The 17632-nt window shown below is 40.3% G+C and overlaps 1 protein-coding gene across 14 annotated transcripts in view; it reads left to right on the forward strand.

Annotated features, from left to right (window-relative positions):
* Positions 1-17632, forward strand: part of L3MBTL4 (L3MBTL histone methyl-lysine binding protein 4) — a 498239-nt gene that overhangs the window by 170774 nt on the left and 309833 nt on the right. For all 14 annotated transcript variants that reach the window (XM_077900038.1, XM_077900045.1, XM_077900039.1 and 11 more), the window contains one exon: positions 1661-1752. In XM_077900038.1, coding sequence (XP_077756164.1) covers positions 1661-1752 — 92 coding nt within the window. The remainder of the gene's footprint in view (positions 1-1660; positions 1753-17632) is intronic.

The following is a 17632-nucleotide window of genomic DNA, read 5'->3' on the forward strand; positions in this document are numbered from 1 at the left end:
CCATTATCCACATACAGATACTATTAGTATTTTGCTATTCCTTTTCAGTTGCTTTTCTGTGCCTGTGTGTTTGTATGTGTGGACAAATATCTATGCGTAAGGCCTTGCACAAAGAAAGTGCTTTATAAATATGTTGAATAAATGAGTATCTCAATGTGTATAATAATTTATATTTTAAAATTTAGGATAAGATAATGTGTTTTATGTTTTTTTGTCCTTACTTTGATTTTTACTTAACCTAGAAAATTCTCTAAAAAATATAGTTTTCAGGGCACCTGGATAGCTCAGTCAGTTAAGCATCTGCCTTAAGCTCAGGTCATGATCCAGGATCCTAGGATTGAGCCCCACACCTGGCTCTGCTCTGTGAGGAGTCAGCTTTTCCCTCTCCCTCTGCCTGCTGCTACCTCTGCTTCTGCTCTATCTCTGTGTCAAATACATAAATAAAATCTGAATCTAAAAAAAAAATCTATATCTATCTGTACTTTTTAATAACTTTATAATCATATGTACATATGTGCCTATGTGTAAATGTACATGTATTATAGTCTATTTGACCTTTCTCCCATATTAATACTCTACTGTGTTTTTGCTGTGATAATGTTGTGATGTATATTTTTACTATCAACTTTTATCGTGACTGCTTAGCATGTTAATCCTAGAGGGGCAATTACTGGGACATAGAAATATAAATTTAAAACAATTATCAATCCTTTCCAGCAGATTTTTATTATTTAAAAATGATATTTTTATTGAATTACGAAGGGGGTTATTGATGTAGAAAATTTGGAAAGCAGAAAAATAAAGTGCAGAGAATATTGAGATGAACCATAATCCTGGCAACTAAAGATAACTTCATTTAAGATTTTGATTTACGTAATTTTAGTCTTTAGTCATAATTTTAATACATATTTCTATTATGCATTTTACCAAAAAGTATCATTTTGTCCTAAACTGCTGGGTTTTTTCCACTAGTAGTGTATCATTAACATAGTCTTTCTTTCTCTGCCATTAATCTTTTATAATGTAATTTTACAGCCTATTATTAAAATGACATGTCTGCAATGCATATAATTAACCCTCACCTGGTGGACCTGTAGTTTATTTCCAATGTTTCATTATTATGAGGAGTAATAGGATACAAACCCTCATGTTTGCCCCTTGGGTACATTTGCTGTAAGCACATTAAGACAAATTGCTGGAAGCAGAATTGCTGGTTCAAAATATATGAAAACATTTTAAAGCTTTTGACGTATATTTCCACATTGCCTTCCAACAGGTTGTACTAACTGATATTCTTTCCCAAAAGAGGTATGAAAGCGAAAGGAAATTATACAGATATTTTCAAGTCATTCACCTAGAAACGTCTTCATTGTTCTTTGAGAGGAGTAAGAAACTACCCATGTTTAACATTTATCAACGGTCTTCTTAGAGAGGGGACTATATTCATAGGCCTATTGTAATACAGGAGAAGCTGACTGTGGACTGGTTAGATGATTTTACTAAATGCTCACAGAAAGTGAGAAATAAAATTTTTATTAGTTACTGGGTTTCCTGAATACCTATTTGATTAATCAGCCTGCTTGTTGAGTTTATCTTCAATTAAGTATTATTTTTCTGTCACTAATTGTTTCAAGAACAGTCACTGTGTTTTCTTTTCCAGACCCGTCAGTGGCTGCACAGGAAGCATGGTCTTGGGAGCAGTACTTGACAGAACAGAAGGCTATAGCAGCACCTGTTGAACTGTTTTCCAAGGTGAACTACTAACAGTCTTATATTTTGGCAAGGAATGAACACTTAAGAGCATTAATTAGAAGGAAGTCATTTGCCTACACAGAACACCCAACCTTTTTGATTTGTAGATTTCACTGGAAAATAACATAACAAAGCTAATGGAAGCCTTTGTGATGAGAATATGTGCTCAGGAGCTGGAGCTGGAGCTGGACTTCTGGGTTTGAAACCTAGCGCTCCCACCTTCTAGCTCTGTGACCTTGAACAAGTCATCCAGTCTCTCTGTGCTCCAGTTCCCTCACCTGTAATGTAAGGAAACTACCATGCCTACCTCTTTGGGGTGCTGGAGGATTAAATCAGTTGTACACATAAGGGACACTGGATACAACATGCACATAGTGAATATTAAGTGCTAGGCTTTCTTTGTATTAGCAGGTATTACCTGCACATGACCACCCAAGGATCAGGTTCGAGGGATCTGTTTCGATGTGTTGCATGAAAGTGGTGGGTCAGGCAACATGTGGGGGAGACAGCGAAACCCCTAAATGATGTTCTACCTGACTCTAATGATGCCCAGAGCAGCCTGTGTGGGCTTGCTTGACCAAATGACTATTGACATGGCGGGGAGGGGGGCGGGGGGCGGGGGGGCTTGTGCCTTCAGGGGGATCATCTTTACCTGAGGTATTAAATCTTCTGAAATCTTCTGCTACTCTTTCTATTCTTCTTGGTCTGTATTTTTCAGTATTTCAGGGGAATTTATATTAAAAAATTGTATAAGATTTACATCATTGTATTGCATTTTAACCAGCACTGAGAAGCTAACACTTTTTATTTGCTTTCCTTTTATGGTATTTGTTGAGTTACATCTAGTACTTTTTTTTTTTTTTTAAAGATTTATTTATTTATTCATGATAGACATAGAGAGAGAGAAAGAGGCAGAGACACAGGAGGAGGGAGAAGCAGGCTCCATGCACCGGGAGCCTGACGTGGGATTCGATCCCGGGTCTCCAGGATCGCGCCCTGGGCCAAAGGCAGGCGCCAAACCGCTGCGCCACCCAGGGATCCCACATCTAGTACTTTTTATCATGCAAAAGGGCTAGCGATTTTATTTATTCATGAGAGACAGAGAGAGAGAGAGAGAGAGAGAGGCAGAGACATAGCAGAGGGAGAGAGAGAGAGAGGCAGAGACATAGTAGAGGGAGAAGAGGCTCCACGCAGGGAGCCTGATGAGGGACTCGAACCAAATGCAGACACTCAACGCTGAATCACCCAGGTGTCCCTTAAAGATTTATTTATTTATTTTAGAGAGAATGTAGCAGAGAGGGACAGAAGGAGAGGGAGAGAGAATCAGAAACAGACTCCCATCTGAGCGCATAGCCTGACACAGGACTCAGTCTCACAACCTTGAGATCATGACCCCGAGATCAGGAAGGACCTGAACCGAAACCAAGAGTTGAACGCTCAACTGACTGAGCCATCAGGGTGCCCCAAAAGGGCTAACAGTTTTAAGCTTGGCCATGGCAGTAGAATGGGAGAGAAGTGAAACAAATAAGGAAAGAAAGGGAAACCAGTGCTGGCAGCTCACATTTAAGAAATACGAAATATTTCATATTTAACCCAGTCTTTTTTTTTTTTTGAGTGACAATGGAGATGTATATATTAGGTGGAGATGATAATGAAGCAAGATTGATAAATTGGTAACTTGAATCAGCTAGTGGATACATGGGATTCCATTACATTATTAACTCTCCTATACATGTTAAAATTTTTCATGATAAAAAAATTATAACCCATACATTTATAAATGTTCACATTTCTTTGTAAAAGCTGGGAACCATTTCAGTACTTCATACTTGAATTGAAACACATTTTTTTTTCTGTGCTAGTTCTTTCTTGCTCCTAGAAAAGGGAGAAGAAATACCATATGGTTAATCAATTCATAGTTTGTTCTTGTCTGGACAGCCTCATAGAAACAAGCTTGCAATTAATTGGATTAGTTATTGCCCAATAGCAACAGCATGCAAGAAAAATAATGAAACTTTAAATTCAGATCTCAGAGAACCTCAGTTATCCGGCTTTATTGGATTTCTACTTAACCCAGTCTTCACATTGGATGCCTTTGTGGAGCTTTGGAAAACCTAGATGTATGAGTGTTCTGGAGACCTAGTAAATTAGAACCTCATGGGGTGGGGCCAGGCATCCTGGAGCTTGAGAACCTCCATAGGCTTCCCGTGCAGGATAGAGTCCAGTGTGGTTGTAGCTTATAAGAACCATGCAGGCCCTGCTGACTCCTGGTGAGACTGTCATGTGATGAGACTTAGGGTATTTGCTCCCCCCAAAGCAGGTTAAGTTCCCTGGGTAAGTGGTCTCTTCTTCCTTCTTTTTCATGTTTCCTCACAGTGTCTGTTCATAGTGTATTCATGACCGGTCAGTGTTGAATGACTTCTGGGTAACCTCCTTCCACTTCTGAGCATGGAGGATCCTTAAAGAGAGTTGGCTCTGACTAGGGCAAGCCAGTGCAACCTGTAGTTTCCCTTTCTCTCTGTCCCTGGGCCCATCTGTGTCCTTGCTTTGTGGTCACTGCAGGTCAGGAGATTGGAGTGAGCCAGCCTCAGGGCCAGCTCAGGCCTGTCAGGTGCTGTAGCCACAAGGGCAGATGTCATCTAGCTAGGTCCAGGGTGCCAGGTTCAACCACAGGACATAGGCCTGGCTTGTGACCCTGCTTGGGCATGAATGGGACCTCTGTAACGTCTCAAGGTAGCAGGAGACCACGAAAATGTAAGAACAGTCAGTGATTGAAGTCTGTACTTATATGTAGCAAAATAGGCCGTGAGCGATGCAGGGTCTTAGAAATCAGACCCCTGTGTATTCCCAGACAAGGATCCTCTCTTACCTCCACTGAGGATTGGATCACATGTTAGCATGTTAGGCTGAAATGTGCCTTCATTCCTGGATCAAGGTGGATTTTGGCTGATGGCAGAGCCCTTAGGTTCTGACCAGTGTCTGCATTCTTCCCTCAGCTCAGCCAGTGAGTTTATTAGCACGGTTTCTCCGTTTCTCCTTTAGAACGCTTCAGGGTCCTTCAGCCAGTACAAGAACACCTGCAGATCAGAGAATTTCTCCCCCAGGTTTTCCCTTGTGACGTAGTATTCACTAAAAAATCTCCAAGGGGCCAATGTGAGATTTCTGTTCCTGAATTAAATCCCTCTGGCAATATAGGGAACTGTGTAATCGTAGGTTATGGGTCGTCTAATTTTCTCCCTCTCTAATTTTCTCCCTCGACTTTGCAGAGATCTGACAAAAGAGGTGCCAATAAGCGCTTAAGTGAGGGGACATGTGGCATGCAAAGGCAGCGATAGGTTCCCTTTAGAGAGTGTAAGTAGACTCCACAACTCTTTCCACAGAGTAGAGATGAGCGGTGAGCAGAGGACACAGCCTTTGAGGGCTCCTTGGCTAATAATGTGACTTTAAAATATGACTTTCTCAAGCTTGTGGACTCTAATTTTGTTGACTCTGAAAGTGACCATAAAATATTAGCATGAGAGAAAGTGGTCATGTCTGACCTGTTGGCATGCCTTTCTCTTCACTCATAATTTAAGTCAGGCTACTCACATTTTCACTAAGGATTTTATGACATGGTTGCTTGAAAATCTTGCCATCTACCTAGGATATAAGATGTGTCCCAAAATATGGCAACAGTGGGAGGTAGAATGTTCACTGTCAGTGGAATGTACAAGAAATGAGTTTCCTAGGTGTTCCATGCAGAGGTAGCATCTCATCCAACCCTGAACGAGGATAAAGAAGCTTACCAGTTACTATGTCTGATTTGTCCTGATGATTGAAGAAGCTTGTGTTCAAGATACAGTGTTACTCTGCTTGGACATTTGTACTCTAAGATGAAGTAACGTGGTTTAAAATTGAAAATGGGTTTCAGTAAAATAAAAGAGGCAGGTAGTTCAGGCCAGTCTTCTGAGAAAGATGGTCAGATTGAGCTCAGCTTTGGAGTGATATTGTGCTCTTGACTGTTACTGTCCATTTTAATTGTGTAAATATTGTGATAATAGTGTTCAGGTCAGGCAGCTGAGATGGAACTTTTCAGCTTTGGACACTGACATGTTGAAAATGGGGTGAAATAGTTTGCATATCCTGATTGGAAAACTATTAAAAAGATATTTAATATATAATTTTCATCCTAATGCTTAGGTTTTAGAAAGTGTACCAGTGACACACAGACACACAGGTGATCAGTTTCGTTATACAAATCAAATGTGTATTCTACTAAGAAAACATATATGTATGTGTATATATATTTTTATGTTTATAGTTTTAAAAGTATGCTTATTTTATTTGCATGAGATTTTTGCATATCTTTAGGTCTATTTTGAATTTCTTTTTGTATAAGACAAACTAAAGTGTAATTTATGGCTTATTTTACCATCTGGGTAGTGAGTACACAAGGATATAAACACCTTCTGTTGACAGAAAGTATAAAAACATTTTCTCTTCATTACTGGTGAAATGCACCTATCTTGATTTGATTTGATTCAAACTTTAAAATATTTTTTGTTTTGTTTTGAAGTTGGTTCTAATACTTTTCTCTTTTATCTCTCCCTGCCAGTCGTCTAACCATCCTGTGTATCTCCCTAAAGCATCCTTCCCACCCTCTTGCCCATCACAGGTTCAAATATGCCATCCTGGAATCAAAGTCCCTAGAGTCTAGCCCCATCTGCAGACGCACATCAACACAGAGCTTCTTCCGTGCCAGTCAGGCTGGTCCACACACTGGCTCCTGCTTGTTGCTGCTCTGCTTAACTATTCAGAGTCTTTATCCAAGTGTGAGGCCTCTACCTCTCTTCCTGTTCTCTGAACTTCAAGACCCTCCCCTTTCCTGAAGCTGTCTCCACCTGTGCACTCTGACCTGTGGACTTGCCAGCTTCTGTTCTGCTGGGCTCATGCTGGTGGGAGTGAGGGTTGGGCGATGGCGAAGGACTAGCATGAAGGCAGGTACTGCCCCTCCTGTTAGCTGGCCAGGAGCTGAGGGGACCTCCACCTGCACTCTGGGGGCAAGTCTGACAGGGAGCCTAGCTCTCCCTCGCCCTAAACTGTTCTTGTCCCACAAACCACACATCCCGGTTGTTGTCAGTCACTGGCCCAGAAAACTCTGCTTTTATGCCCAGCAGATGTTCCTGTCTCCCCAACCAGTGTTGGATGGCTGAGCAGATAGGCTAAATGAGTGCTTGAGCCCCTGCAGGTCAAGGACACTTGCATATTTTAAAAATAGGTATTTCAGAACAAGGTGAAAGTCATCATGGAAAAGCTGAAACTCTTGGACTTCATGTGTCTTTTATAGTGTAGTATATAGTTTTAGTTTGAGTTTATATAGCAAGGGAGTTGTTTTTTCTTTTTTCTTTTTCTTTTTCTTTTTCTTTTTTTGCTCTTGTAACAAATCATTATAAACTTAGTGGCTTAGAATAACGCAAATTTATTTTTTAAAAAGATTTTATTTATTTTTTTATTAATGAGAGACACACAGAGAGAGGCAGAGACATAGGTAGAGGGAGAATAGGTAGAGGAACAAGCAGGCTTCATACAGGAAACCCAATGTGGGACTCGATCCTGGACTCCAGGATCACGCCAAGCCAAAGGCAGACACTCAACTGCTGAGCCACCCAGGTGTCCCTGAATAACACAAATTTGTTATCTTAAAGTTCCAGAAGTCTAAAATGAGCCAGCAGGGCTATGTTCCTTCTGCAGGCTCTAGGGGAGAATCTGTTTCCTTGCCTTCTGTAGCTTCTAGAGGCTGCCTACATTTCTTAGCTCGTGGGCTCACATCACTCCAACCTCTGTTTCCATGGTCACATCTGCTTTGGTCCTTTGGCCTCCCTCCTGCAAGGACACTTGTGATGACATTGGGACAACCTGGATAATCCAGGATAGCCTCTCAATCTCAAGATTCTCCAGACTTAATCACATCTGCAAGATACCTTTTGTCATGTAACGTACCATATTCACAGGTTCAGGGATCAGGACATGGCTGTCTTTGGAAGCCACTGACCACAGGTGCCATCGCCTTTCCATTACTGTGCTGATTTGTCCCTGTCTCTGGCCTGAGTGGCTTCTCATAGCCGGCTCCCTCCCGTCATTCTGTGACTGCTGCAGCAACCCCAGTGGTAAAACAAGTGATGTATCAGGGTGCCTGGGTGACTCAGTAGGTTAAATGATCAACTCTTGATTTCAGTTCAGGTCACAATCTCAGGATTGTGAGATCCAGCCCCATGTCAGACTCCAGGCTCAGCACAGAATCTGCTTGAAGGAGAGTTTCTCTCTCCCTCTCTGCCCCTACTGCTGCTCATTCTCTCTCTCTCTCTCAAAGAAATAAATAAAATCTTTAAATAATAAACAAATCTTAAAAAAATAAACAAGTGATGCATTATCCTTAATAGTTCAACATGTCAGTCCCTCCTTTCTCCAGCTAGCCTGCACAGCTGCTTCACTATAACCTCTGCTTTCCGAGAGTGCACTTTCCCCTCTCCCCGAGGTCAGTGGGCCTAGCCTCCTACTTCCTGCTCCTTAGTATTTTGTCACTTTGCAGCCCTCCCTACCTTGAGGTTTATGCCATCTCCTCCCTACTGTTTCCACTCTTGTTACTTCATTGGATTGTGTGAGTGTGCACCTGTGTGCATATGCATGCTCACGTGCTACCCACCCTGAGCTCCCCTCTGCTCCTGCCCCAGTGTCCCTCTCATCCTTGGACATCCTTTGCCTACATGAGCCGCCTAGTACCACGAGTGCCTCCACCTGAGCCTGACCCTCATTTCCCATGCAGTCCACCTGCTTCGTGCCACACTTGCATAAATCAGAATTGAACCTCTTCTGCACTGTGGAACTTTAAATCTCACTGTCTGGTCCCATCCACTGCCCTTGCAGCCCTTTCTTTCCCTTATTCCCACAGTACCAGTTTTTCCTTTAATTAAGACTCATAGCTGTTGAATTTGTCCCTTTTCTTCCTTCTGGCTTTACATCTTCCGCCTGGCCAGGCTAGGTCCCCTGGTTCCATCAAATCAACCATTCTCTTGTCAGGATCTTTGACTACCTCATCCTCCGTCATCCTCTCCCCATATATGTCTGCCAGAATCCGGGCTCTGGATGAATCATATGTGCCTTCTAACTTCTGTACCTAACTAAGCTGACAAGTCCTGTTGGAGAAGGACCACAAAGCCTTGCAGATTGGTGGCACTGTAGATCTACAGTCTCTGCTAAGAGGGCAGTGCCTGGCCACCCTTTGTCAGTCTGAGCACTCCCTGATTCCTAGGAAGGCAGTTCTCTCAGGCATCTGCCTCATTTCCAGCAAGAAGCTGTCACTCCCTTGGTGGACGTGGTGCGACCTCCCTCCATGTTCTGTCACAAACCTTCACTCACACCTACTCATACCTCTTTCTCATGTTGAACTGGGAGAAGTACCCTCCTCCTACCCCTCATCCCCTTTACCTATACTCTGGAGCTTTCCTGTTTTTTGCTTTTCTAGAGACCATTGGTCCACTACCCATCAGTCATCTCATGTCCTGCTTATAAGTTACCTTTGCTTCCTTCTAAGTGTTTGTATCTGGAATATAAATTTACCTGACTGTCTCAAATTTAAGAAAGCATACTGTCCCTTGGTCATGTATTCCCCTTAATATCTCATCTCCTTAGTCTGCTCTAGCTTCTTGTAATGTTGGCCTGCATTTTCTCTTTTTTTCATTTTCTAACCTTTTCCTCCTCCAACTCTGCATTCTGGCCTTTATTCCCACTGCTACCTGAAACTGCCTGCAGAAGAGACCAAGACTCCCTTTCCTGAATTCAAAGCCAGGTGCGTGTCAGGCCTTGGCTTCTACTCCCTCTGCCCCGGAATGCTGTCCACTATCAGCTGCTGCTTTTGCTTGGTCCTAGCCACTCCCGAAAGTCCTCTTCTTCTGGGCTTCAGTCTTAGGGCTCCATTCTGCATGGTCCCTGGGGCATCTTGAGTTTTGCCTTGACCTCATGGAGTGTGTAACCTCCTTGACCTTTCTCTTGGTCCTCCCACTCCTCCCCTGGGTGGCCCCCAGCAGTCTTAACACTCAGCATGTGCAAACGGGACTCCTTTTCCCAGTCTGCCTTCCTGCGTCTGCTTTGTGGGTTACTGGTCCAGGGAAGGGCCTCTGCATTCATTTCCCTTCCTCTTCTCTCTTCTGGCCTATGTTTGTCAATCTGGTCTGCTCAGGTTTGCCCTTCAGTTCCTTCTCCTGGCCCTACCATTGCTGCCTTATTGTAGGAGTGGACCTGCATTTTATTTTCATAGCAATTGTAATGAAACTTCCTAAAATGATCTCTCTCTGTCCAGCCCCACCATTAAGCTTCCTGCACACCATTGCTGGAATGGTGTTTGTAAACTGTGGCTCTGTTTGTCATTTGTGTACATAGCATGTCTGCTTTTTATGTCATTCTGTGTGATTACACGTAAATGTGTTATGTCTCTAGGTAGAACTGTAATCTCTGTGAAGACTGACTGGGTTTCTTTCTGTTTTTTAAAAAAAATTCTTTCTGCTTTGTGATTGCTTGAGAGAGGCGCATTTTTGAGCATCTTTTTATTGTGCCTTGGTGCTTGTACATGTGCTGCCTTATTGAGTCCTTTCAGTTTCTTTCCTCTTGTTTATAGAAGAAGGACTCTGTGATGGATTTCGCTGACTCGTAGTTTTTCACTGAAAGTGGCAGATAATACCACTCGCTCTGCTCCTTCGAGACTGTTGAGGAATTACATAAAATGTATATACAGTGTTTAGCCCAATACAGTGTCTGACATGTGGCTCACTTTATTAAATGCCAGAATTCTTAAAGTTACACTTCTCAGATTCTAGACCTTTGCCCTTCCCAGAGCCCACCCTGCCCGACAGCATTCATTCAGAGCACTAGCTGGGACCAGGTCTCCCGAGGCTTCGTCCTTGTTGGGCTTGCCCTGCTGGGCCACAGTGATGCTCTTGGCTGCTCTTCATCAAGCATGGCACCAGCTGTGGTGTTTGATCTCCATGTCCTAATCTTCTGTGCTTCAGGCTGAGTGTCCAGCCTGAAAATCACTCATGATTGGAGCTCCATCTGAAATCTCAGTGTTGCCGGATGCCGCCATTCCACATCCTTCACTCTCGTCATGGTGCTCGTCCTCTGGCCTTCATGAGGAAAACAGAAACATTCCCTCTCCTTGGTCATCAAAAGCAAAGCAAAATCATTATGTAGACTTTGGCTTTGCCATCTTTCCTCCCTTGCTTTCTTCTGCCATTTCTTTATCTTGGACGCTTCTTAACACGTTCTTGTATTGCACTCTGTCCCTCCACTTCCCTTGAAATCTGTGATAACCTGTTATGATTTGGGAAGGAAATACTTTTGAGTCCTCATAAGAAAATTTCAGCCATCTGTAGGATGATGTGGTGGTGGGGAGGCTTCTTTTGGAAACGGCTGGGAGTAGTTGGGGAACAATGGCACCTTCCTAATTTAACCTCCTAATTGCCCTGGAAATGATAGCTGTATTTGAACAGACTCCCATTTTCTCTCAGCCTTCCTTGGTCAAGTTCAAGTGAAAGGAATAGCTTACACTCTCTCTAAATTTAACTTCTGTACCTAGACCTGAAATATATTTTTAAAATATGCCAGTACATTAAATAGAATCTGAAAAACCCATGTCTGTGTTTTCTTTTTGATAAAAGAGTCTGGATATGTGTTTAACTTTGCAGGTGCAGAAAGATACTACCATGAAAATTCATATTTGTTATAACCCCCTGTAGAACTACTTCAGATGAGTGGGACCTTTCTAACCAAAACAATTCACTCAGATGTCAAGGGTTTTTTTGTGCTTTGATCATGCTTCCAAAATACTTGATAATCACTGATAACACTATCATGGTTTAATATGGATCCTTCTTAGATGAGACTTTAACTACGAATCATTAGGCACATGATGACCATGAAGTTTTAGTGAAAATAAAATACCTCATTATACTGTGAATTCTGATAGACTTAGAATCAGATTATAGCCTTGGTCTGTATCCTTTTTTATTAACTTAAAGTGTGTGCTTGTTTGTTTTCCTATTTGTTTTTGTCTCCTATATGTATTTTTCTGACCCTTGTTTTAAGATAACTTCATTGATATATAAGAGTTGTCTAAGGAAAAAAAAACATATTCTTTAAAAAAAAATACTGTGTGTATTATATTCACATGTTTGATTGGGGCTTAAATCCCAAGGCATATTGGGCAGAGAAAGAAGTGTGTCTTATAACTAGACTGTAGCCTTGCAATGTGAAGTCATTTAAGCTGATTAATGTCTGAGACTCTGAAGAACAGAGAATTCTCATTCATGTTCATTTCTCATCTTCTCTAGAACTGTAAGTTCTGGGGCAAAACTGGAGATACATCCTGATCTTGTAGCTCAGATATTTTTCCTATTCTTAGAACCCACTTCTCCGTAATGGTGGAATTCAAAGTACCAGAGGCCTGAGAAATAGTCTAGCAGATTTGAAGTAGTGAGGTTGGACAGTTTGATCATGATTGTTTTTTCCTTCTTGGAAGGGCCTGGAGCCCCATAAAGGCTGCTTATCTGCAGTTCCAGCTGGAAGCCCAATGTCATGTTCAGAGATGTTCAGAGGAAGAGAAATTTTAAAAGAAAATGGCATTCTGAATAAAAAATAGACAGTTTTGACAGCTCTTCTCCTTCAGTTGAAGCAAATTTATATTAGAAGTACCTCTGTCTTTTTACCCTAGGAGAGTTTAGTCATTTGGGGAAAAACTATGTGGGCTTATTGCTTTAGACACTATACTCAGTGATTTGTGGAGTCTACTCAGTGTTGGCCAGTGAATTATCAGACAACTTCAGAAGTTATTTTTAACAGTTCTCTCTATGTAGTCCTTTATATCATACTGTGTGGGTTCTTTCTTTGTCCGTAAAGATCTTTATTGGTATAAAGCTGCCTAAATCTAACAGTATTCTACTCACTCTGCTATGTGCTTTCTTTTTGTTTCTGAGACTGTAATTCAGTCAGTGGGTAGGTAAGGGTATGTGGATACACACACACACACGCACACACACATCTCAGCCAAATTTCCTACCATCAGTAAGGTCAGTAGTTCTGGAGAAATGAGAATTTTTGCATCTGAGATTATAGTAGAGTAGATTCACAACAAAGCAGGAGGAATGAGAGCCACTAGGTTATTAAAGAATACTTTTGTTGTGCCATGAGTTCTGTGTTCTCTTTTTGTAGAGTGCTTCTTGGTATAATCTTGGCAACAGTTTGGGATACAGAATTAACCTATGAAAAATGCTCAAAATAACAGAGAAGTAGTCTCTAAAATGAGACTACTATGTAAAAATACACAATCAGCCATCCTTCATTGCCATCTTAACTGAAGCCTTGCAGCAAGTTATGTTTCATTATGTAGGTGATGTTTTTTCCCATTAGCCTAACAAATAGATGGCAAAAATAGGCCTCAGTTTGAAAAAGCAGGGTTTGAAACATGCCTTGTTGCCTGGCCTGTATACCTATGATGAACAGCTGCAGTGAACTGCTTGTGTCTGCTTATTGAAGACTCCTAAATATGTTGTTTAGTCATGGGATTAATTAATGACAGATTCCCTTAAAGGACAGCCATGTGGCTCTTTTTTTTAGGTATTAGACCCTTTTGGACATCTAATGAAAGCTATTGATAATCTCTGTAGAGGAGTGCTTTTTTCCATTTGCACACAAAATTTTAAAATTCAGGAGGTTTCTAGAATCCTCAAAACCATGGACCCTATCCCTACCCCATCATTAAAAACAGCCACATTTAGGTGTAGTTTAAACAAGAATAAAAAAAAATGTTTTTACATACGGGATTGTATGCTGTGTGTGTGTGTGTGTGTGTGTGTGTGTATCTATATCTTTATATACCTATAGATACAGGTATATCCAAGGTCTCCATTTTATCTGTGATTGAAACAAGAGAAATCCAAGAGGGATTCTAATATTCCAGATAGTTTCCATTGTTAGCTCAGGTGAAAATCATAAAGTTCCCTGAGGAGAAAGCAAGGAAGGAGTTTCATAACCTCTCATAGCCTGCCAGTATTTGCAGTGAATAGAGTTTTAAGATGAAAGATTCATTGCAAGATACTGTACCTGGGGGGATGTTGAAACTATAGTAATGCACTAGAAAGCTGGAATTGAAAAGTAGCTATAAAAATGTTGTTCATGAGCTGTCTATAGAATCTTTGAAGGTATCAGTCAATATTGATAGCATAAAAGTAAAAATTAACACACTATGGAAAATCTGTGTATTTCTTCCAAGCCTGAAAGCTGGGTATCAGCATAAAATTCCCTACCTTCTTCATCCTCAGCATCCAGTCAGTCCTCAGGTATTGTCTGTCTTGCCTCCTCCATGGGCACTGCATCTGCCTCTCCTGCTTGTTCCCGGCTCTGGCTCTGCATTGGCTGTGTTCCTTTCATCACTTATCCAGGTTCCTGCCGTGTTCTGGGATGGAATGTAACTTTTCAATGAAGCTCAGAGCAGGGCTTGAATTCACATTCCAGGTTTTACGGACTAGCTGTGCAAGTGGGGTATTTGTGAATGTCTCCGAGCCTACGTGGGGATTGTATAGTTCTAATACAGGGGATTGTAAGGCTTTAGTGAGCTGAGTTAGATAGTATACGTGGCACACGGCAAATTCTCAGTTATCAGTAGATATTAAAAAAAACTCCATAACCATCTTCCCTATATCTAATCTTGCTGTTTTTAAGTTAATTCTCTACACTGCCACTAGTGAGATCTTTTTAGAATGCAAAAACGTTTTTTTTTTCCTCCCCTCTGCTTAAAAGCTTTTGCTAGTGCTTCATCCACTAAGAATAAACTGAAAGGTCCTTAACAAGACCTATAAGGCTTTTTGTGACCTGTGTCCTGTCTTCTTGCCTAGCATCGTCATCACTTAATTGTGTGTGTGTACGTGTGCTGATTTTTTAACTAATTACAATGGCATTTAAAAATTCTAATAAGACAGAAGAGCATAAAAATAAAAGACTTTCTGTTGGTTCACCTCTCTAGGTGAACCACTCAAAATAATTTGACACATATACTTCCAAGTCTGTATATATTTAGTTACATAGATATGTATTTAGTGCTTATATAAATAGTTGTATTTTACTCATTTAATGCTTGATTTACATTTATCAGTGTGTCATGGCTCTTATGACACCTCAGCAGATTGAGGTCAGTGTCTTACTTTTTTTTTAAAGTCATCTCTACACTCAACATGGGGCTCGAACATAGAACCCTAAGATCAAGAGTTGCATGCTACACTAACTGAGCCAGCCAGGTATCCCTGTCTTGCTTTTTTAATAGCTGCATTATATTGTGTCCCTTTTCTCTCCATCTAAAGTTATTTTTACATATGCTGTTGTGGTATGCATATAGTTCAATTACTTTCCCCAAATGGATAGTCATGTGTCCTAATGACATTTATCTTTGCTCTCCTGACTTAAAATGCTACCTTTACCCTGTATTAAATTCTCATATGACATTTGGGGATAATTTATGGTCAAATAGCACATATTCAGACCACTAATTTTAGTTTTTTTAAAACTCATCTAAGTTTTAGTTATAAAATAAAAAGTTTAAAAATTTTGAAGTCTCTAGTCAGTAAGTGGGATGGTGTTGATTTATCATACTACTTGCTCATATACTAAAGCGAGATACACACTTTGGTCTTAGGCATATTACATAACCTCTTGTGCCCTAGTTTCATTATCTGCAAAATGTACATAATGCCTATTTCATAGGACTTTTATGATGATTTAATGAATTGGCATTGGTAAAGTGCTTAGAAGAGGATTTGGCCCAGAGATAAGTGCTCTGTAAGTGCTTGTTGTATAAAAGCCATCTGTATATGGCCTGATAAAAGATAGCTCAGGCTCTATATTCATTCCTTCTTATTCCTCATTCTTCATTTTCGTTTAGTAAGATAATTGTACCTAGCTATTATAGATTGTTGGATATGATAGTGAGTGTTTGGTGGTTCTTCAGATAAATCTGTATTGTCCTGGATATATTAATTAAACATAAACTCAGACTCCTTTTTGTTGTTGTTGCTGTTATTGTTTTTCCTTTTGTCTTATCAAATGGTGAGCCAACAAGAATATCACACTTATAATCTGGCAGATTGATTCTTTCCACTTCTGGTAAGTTCTCTTTGATTGTATTTGTCTTAGGAAAATGTTTCTTTATGTTCCCTTCTGCAGTATTTGAATGATTTTTTTATGCTACCAATAACATGATTGATTTTTTTCCCCAGTGACTAAAGAAAATCATCCAGTGTTAACTAAGAGTTAAATTCTATGTGGTCAAGCTGTTATATCCCAGTTTGCCTACATAAGACTTCTTGTGGTCTCACCTGTCAATTTAAAATTGTGACATTTCAGCCTAGGAGATACACATTGAAACAGTTTGAGATTTTGAAGATGTTACTGAGGTAAACCATGAAAGAAGACAACAACTGGATTCATGGCAGTGGTCTTTGGTGTTATAAGAAATCTTGCATATAAAATGTGTACAAACATCTTTCCCTTTGACAACCATCATGTAAGGTTTGGAATCCAGAGGCCTCTGGTCCTGGACCAGTCCTTTGCATGGCACATTAAAAGTGCATGCTTTAGAGGCTGTGATTCCTTTGCATACCTAATTTCTCCAATTTCTTTTGATACTGAATTAAGATCAGGAAAATATTGTTGCCTGCCAACTTTTGCCTGGGAATAAAATAGAATGCCTGTGGGCATGCAGATAGAATCTTCCACTTAGATAATTGACACTGCTCTATTACACATATGTAGCTGCTGCTCTGCTGGGGCTAATGGCCACCAGCCCTCTACAATCTGCAGAATGGCTCAAAAATAACAAGTACAGGAATAATGTCTCTGATTTTGTGTGAAGTTCTCAGTGATAACAGAGTAAAATGTCCATAATTTCTCACATATATCTACTAAGTGTCCAGGAGCTGTTTACATTGTATATTTGTAGTTTTAGGGCACACACATGTGATGAGTGCCATATGCATTGTACTCATAAAGGAATTTTGCCACAAGCCTGTATAGTTTTCTCTAAGCATGGCCTTTTGTATTGTTTTGACTGGTTTGGTTTTTGTTTTTTCCTAATGCTCTGATTCCTTTTATTTTTAAATAATGGTATGTTATTTTTACTTGCTTTTTCAAGGTATACAACTTGTAATATTTTTTCTTTTCGATAGAAAAGTTTAGTAATTAAACTCATTAGTTTAGTGATAAAACTCATTATTTTGCAACTGTCTAAATACAGCTTAACTTATGTACCCAAGAGCACATGGTACATCTTTGGAAATGCCCTTAAGGCCCTCTGTGGCCTTGAGTCAGGTTTTGTTTTGCTTGTTATGTTTCCACATCTGTCCCCTAATGTGGAACAAACAGTTGGCAAGCTTTCAGAAGATTTGGGTCCTCATTTACAATCTTCCACTAAACAAGTTATGTGACCCTTGAGAAGTCTCTTAACCTCTCTGGTTTGAGTTTATCTGTAGAAGTTTTGTTGTTGTTGTTGTTGTTGTTGTTTTGTGTGGGTTTTTTTTGTTTTTTTGTTTGTTTGTTTGTTTTTGGATCTGCAGACCTTATGCTTATTTATGACTGAATTTAATAGACTGTTGTTTGCTTTAGTGTGTGATTCCAGTTCCCGTTTGTCACCATGAAATATAATTTTATAGTATGGCTATCAATTATGTTCATAAAATAGATGATTTTTAGAAAGGAAAAAATTAAATAGGCTATTAATAAACCACTTAACAGAAAAGAGATTGATGAAAGACAATGCTGCTTCTCAGGAAAAGTTACCTTTTAGGTTGTTAAAATGAATGTCTTG

This window comes from Canis aureus, chromosome 6 (assembly GCF_053574225.1).
Source record: "Canis aureus isolate CA01 chromosome 6, VMU_Caureus_v.1.0, whole genome shotgun sequence".
NCBI classification, from domain to species: Eukaryota; Metazoa; Chordata; class Mammalia; order Carnivora; family Canidae; genus Canis; species Canis aureus.